This window comes from Phallusia mammillata, chromosome 6, assembly GCF_965637545.1.
Source record: "Phallusia mammillata chromosome 6, kaPhaMamm4.hap1.1, whole genome shotgun sequence".
In the NCBI taxonomy this organism is placed as follows: Eukaryota; Metazoa; Chordata; class Ascidiacea; order Phlebobranchia; family Ascidiidae; genus Phallusia; species Phallusia mammillata.
The window spans coordinates 1,931,498-1,937,142 of NC_137257.1; the positions used below are offsets into that span (position 1 = coordinate 1,931,498).

Here is a 5,645-nt window from a genome sequence, read left to right on the forward strand (position 1 = left end):
TTGTTTTAGAACAAATATATAATATGTAGTTGTATCTCACAACTGATAAAGCTATTACAAATTGTTACCAGTCTACAATAAATAATTTATTAATAATTTCCAATTAATATTTGAAAAACTTAATAAACGACACCTGTATATACTCGCACACAGTTTGTGGTATAATAAAAATAAATTATGACAATATATTGAAGTTAACACAAACAAGTTATTGTTTATGATAAAATAAGTAGTAAAATGCAAACTACAAAAAACTGCAGAATAAACAATCTTTCACACAAACATATAATAATAAGAGTTTAATTCTTCTTACGTTAAGAAAACTTCATTTAAAAATCAGGGTGAAATTTTAAACTGAGAAACAAACAAAGCAACATTGCAAACTTTATTTGCGCCAGTATTGCTTGAGCTTAGGACTATAAAGACATTCATTTAAGGCGTAAATTGTAACAAAAACACGTTACATAAATACAAGGTTTCATAATTAACAAAACAAATTTTAAAAAAAATTTCAACTTTTCCTTTCCCTTGACGTTTCGATTACCCTGCTCTCATACGAAATGCGGTAAATTGCGCTTGTCCAATGAGTCAACTCGTTTCTGCTAAAGTTTTTTAACAAAATCATTTTGTTTCTTGTAAAACGTTATTTTTGTATTCAGCATTTTCTTTCTCTATTTAATGTTCTTGTCATGTCGAAGAGTCCCTTGTTAAAGAAAATGTCACTTTTTCGTACAACTCTGTACAGTTGACTACTATTGCTTGTGGCTGTGGGTAAAGTTTGGAATCGAGAATTTTAAATGTTTTGCTGCTTAATAATGTGTTTGGTTTGAAAGTCTAAGTTGACAGACGTCATATTCACACACACTGTTTTAATCGCTGAAAGAAACCCCAATAGTGACAATAGGTATAACAAAAAGTTCAATCCAACAAAAACCATAGAAAATAAGTAAATAATATACTGTCTTAAAAAGGTAACTTAAACGTAAAAATGCCTAGTATGGAACGAAATTACACTAAAAGAAACTCAGAACAGGAACAAAAAATAAATCAGGATGATTGCTACACGAACAAAAACATGTGCAGATAATAGTTTCACAAAAAATGCAAAAATACAAAAAGTTTAGTGATAAAATATGCCTAAAAACGGGCATTTGAACTCAATTTGCTTGCATGTATGAGTTTAAACACCATCTAAAAACATGGAGAAACTGCAATGTGTACAAAATATTATTGAACAGGTTTCAAAATCAATTTACGGCCATGTTAGAGGATGGACTGTTTCACTTAACAAAGCATACCGCTTTACTTTAAGCGTTGTGAAACAAATTACGTTCAGCTTGACTTTACTACAAACGACTTGCCGAAGAATTGGGCGTTATATTCATGGGAATTTGTTGGGGTGTCACCAACCCTGATGGCAATAAGTACGCTGCTTGTGGCCTAGAAGATGAATACGCTGCCTGTGTTTGTTTATTAGAAGGGCCAGGGGTTGGTGACCTGAATGTTGTGTGAGGTAGAGTTGCCTGATTTCGTTCAGCGAACGGTTGAAAATCTTGTCCTGCTTTTAAGGACGCGGTTGGGGATTTAGAAGTTGAAATGAAACCGTGTGGTGTTTGTATCACAGATGGGTGAAAATAAGGAGCAGATAGTCCCAACAAAGTGCACGGTGGAGTTCGCATCCCTGTGGACCAAGGGTGCACAGTTTGCTTATCGGTAGTAGGAAGCCGACTAGAAGAGGTGAAAACGCCCGAAGCAGAGTCTTGTGGGTTAATGGAGAATTTTGCCTTTTTGATGTGATCATTATTCGCCACAACTTTGCGGCTTAGGCTAACGCTCTCAGGTCGTCTTTGAACGGTTTTTGTTCCTTTCATTTGTGTATATCGGGAGACTTCGGCGTCTAGCTGTGTATCACAGCGCGCTTGAACACTCGTAACCGTTTCGGCTGTTGATTTAGGTCCAGGTATCGATAGTGACATTTTCTGTTGACAACCACAAAATATTGTTACCGTTTTAAATGTGCAGAGCACAACATTTGCCGTTGTAAGCCGGGATCAAGTTTGAATAAAAGAAAGATAGCAAGTTAAGAGATCTAGCGATTGCTTGGAACTGTGTTCCTTAAACGTAAAAGTCATTTAAGGGATTTTTAGTAAACAAACATTTGCGTACCTAATTAAACTTAAAATACAATAAAACGCCACATAGTCAACAATCAAGGTTAAAAAACAGAACCTGGCGTTTAGTTTCAGAGCAGGGTGTCGATGTAAGCGAAGGATGGACTTCTTGACTTGGTGTGGCACAAATGCCCAGCAGTTCGTCCAAAATCAGGTCCGTCGACTTTCGGAGGGCGTTTGCAGCGCTCTCATCCGAAGTAAAGTGGGCTTCAGTTTCGTTTAATCGTGGCGTCCTCAGTCTGGTGTGGTTATCAGTATTGGATGAACTAAACGAAGTGAAAAAATGCAGATACAAATTTCAAAGCTTAATATGTAACGACCTTAACGTTGCTTTTCCAAAGTCTTGGCCATGGCACAGGTTGCAACAGTGTCCCATTAACGAAGGTCCATTCAAAAGCCACAGAAACGGGTTTTACAGGTCCATCAGCTGCTATGTTAATTTGCATGTAGCGAAAAATGTGCTCATGACCAGAAACGGTCGTTTTAAACTTTGTATCCGATGGCGAGTCACAACTTGATATGACATAAATAATAAGGTTGTAGCGGCTTCTCTCACTACGCTTTTCATATTCTTGCATACTACAGCGAACTGGACAGATTGTCTTCTTTCTTTTACTCTCGTCTTATACGGCGTATTCGTACATTGTGTTATTCTATTACGATGTACCTCGAATAAACACCTCGCAACATTGGTAACCCCAAGTGTGCAAAAACGTTATTTTTTGCAATATGACAAAAACCACAAACTCAGAGAATGATGTAGCAGTTAAGTTACCTACGTTTCATAGCTCAGAAAAACACGATATTTCTGAAAAAACAGAAAAACCTTAACCCAGAAGTCATATCCTACCATGGTTCGTTGCTTTGTCGTCTCAGTACAGGCAACTTCGCTTGTTCGAAGTGAGTTTGGTCGTAATCTTGCCAGATTTGAGGCAGCATGGCAATGTAATGATCAAGTTCAGTCACGTGCAACGACCCGGGATTCCCCGGTGGTGCTTCCCCCTCGTCAACATTCGGTTGAGCTGCAGAATGGATTTCTATAAACATCACACGAGACAATTGTAGCCAGGGTTATCGCAACACCTTTTTTGAATTTGTTACTTTCAAAATGTCGACGTAACCATACAAAAGTCCCCACCCCCCTAAAAAAATCTTACACATAACATCGACTTTGGGCGTGTTTACATATTTAACCTTCTAAAATTTTGCAGTGCATCATTACCGGGAGATAACTGTTTTATTACGTACCAACCTGACAAAACATGGGTTGTAGGCGGGGGCTCAAGCTGTTGTATTGGGGACACAGGTCTTAAATGTGGTGGATCAACTTTACCGGGGGAACGAGATTGAGTGTTTTCAAATTCTAAAACACTGTTCCCGGAGTTAGACAAGTGAGTTTGACTGCAGTTTTGCAAGGATCTGTAGAAAAACGTAGTGTTTCTCAGTCGCTTTGACCAGTTAAAATATATTGACCAATTTTAAAGTACATTTGCAAAACAATTACGGTGTTACTAGCTCAGAAATAAAACAGTCTTGACTCTGTGGCAGGAGTGTCCAAACTTCTTCTTTGTTTAATAGGGACCACTTATCATCAGATGAATACGCCCGTGGGCCAATCTTTTTTGCCACGTTTTTTATGGTAGAATTAGATTACCATTGTAGGGGACTTAAGAAGAATGTGGGATTTCGTTGCGTCAGAACCATGTATACTTCCGTTTTACCGGCAAATAAGCTCCAAAGAAAGCTTTTGCGTGAAGTCTCAAGTCTCAACAATCCAAAAACTTCATCAAACTATGGCGGTCCATACGCAACACAATTTGAAAACTACAGCCGCGGGCCATGTGAAATGCCGCCGAGGGTCGCACTTTGGACACCCCTGCTTTTATAAGGAAAGGGAGTGTCCTGGGTTCGAACCCCGTGAAAGAAAGTTATTTATGTTACCTGAAAAAATGCGATTCTACCATCCTTCGTGGATGACCCGTGAAAAAATTATTTAGGTAACAATTGGGTCTGATGTATTCGACTTCTGGGTACGGAAGATCGTTACATCCCTCTGCCGGTACTTCAAAGTAATCGGAAACCAGCGAGGAGGCGTTAAAGTGTGGGTACAGATATCTAAAAAATAGTTATCTATTTGATGTTTAAGTAAAATAGAAATACTTCTGTTTAGAGAATAAACACTTCCCTCTTTCTACAAAGTTAAAAAATACGTTGGATTTGTCAAATACGATTTAAACAGACGAAAAAACGTGTCTCATTATAAAGAAAAAAATGTCACAATAAAGCATAACTGGCCTAGAGTTGGATATAGGGCCGGCTTTTTGGATCGGGTTCACGAAACAGCGGGTTCGGGTCTTACTGTACATGCGGCATCATAATGCCACGTTTTCACCAATATTCGGGCGTGATTAGGGCTTTTTTTACAAAAAATCGAGAACAGGCCTGGGTTTGTTCTTGTACTTTCGGGTGTGGGTCCTCTTCAGGCTTGCTAACAACTCTAAACCAGCGTGCGGTCGACGCATTAGACAAAACGCTCTTATTTACGGTGTAGCTGCAGCGCGTTTAACCATTATCCACCAATTGTGCCCTCAACTTTGTCGCGCTTTATAACGTCTCAATGTTGCGCAGCTATTCCAGCTTGGTGAATATTTTAGTGCTATTGTGTCGCTATGTTTTCTCACCCCAGGCCAAATAAACTCAACTCTCAACTCTTTCAGCCACAAACTCGTATTTTTATTGACAAAATACCTCGGATCATCTTCCTGGGACGTTGTCTCCGGTTCCTCCTCATCTCGTGTTTTTTCCTGCTGATTCGGTGAAGACGCGGATGATTCGATTTCCTCGTCACATTTCAGCCAGCTCCACTCAGGTGATTCTCCTTGTTGTTCCGTCTTCTCAGCGATTACTTCCGTATTTGTCGACCAATCAGATCTTGTGTTTTCCACCAAGACTAACTGGTGTTGGACATCCTTTTTTCTTCCGCTTTTCTACAAAAAGTGTTCGATATCAATTTAAATTACAATAGTTTTTTCGCAAGACCCAATGATTTATGTCAATTTCAAGATAAAGCTATAGCAAAGCATGGCTTTTTAGCCGGTCATTTTAACAAACTGGAATGCCGTAAGATGAAAACCTCAGCAATATCTTGACATCAGCTTCACTGCTAAGACCGAGTAAGTTATACCGAATTCGGATACAATAATTTAAAGCTAAAAAAACCTGAAGGACCGTACGCCATTACTGTAATAACAATGTGGTCGCAGATATAACATTGGGGACGGAAAATAGCCGCTATTTTATAACTACTTGTGGTTTTTGTCCAGTTGTCAAACCCACCAAAAGTGATAAGGCATGCCTTTACAGCTTGTTACTCCCAACAAACTGGAGCGACGTTAGATAGATTTTTTAGCTCTTACGGCCAAGTCTTGTCACCAGTGGCACTGATGAGACCTTAAAAGTCGAAACAATGTGCAC

The 5,645-nt window shown here is 38.9% G+C and overlaps 1 protein-coding gene across 1 annotated transcript; it reads right to left on the minus strand.

Annotated features, from left to right (window-relative positions):
* Positions 1-1,029: 1,029 nt before the first annotated feature.
* Positions 1,030-3,958, minus strand: LOC145232666 (uncharacterized). The gene is made up of 5 exons (XM_080097329.1): positions 3,954-3,958; positions 3,424-3,590; positions 3,022-3,208; positions 2,230-2,437; positions 1,030-1,979 (listed from the first exon to the last, which is right to left on the minus strand). The coding sequence occupies exons 1-5, from the start codon at positions 3,956-3,958 to the stop codon at positions 1,347-1,349; spliced, it is 1,200 nt and encodes a 399-aa protein (XP_079953455.1). The 3' UTR covers positions 1,030-1,346.
* Positions 3,959-5,645: the final 1,687 nt, after the last annotated feature.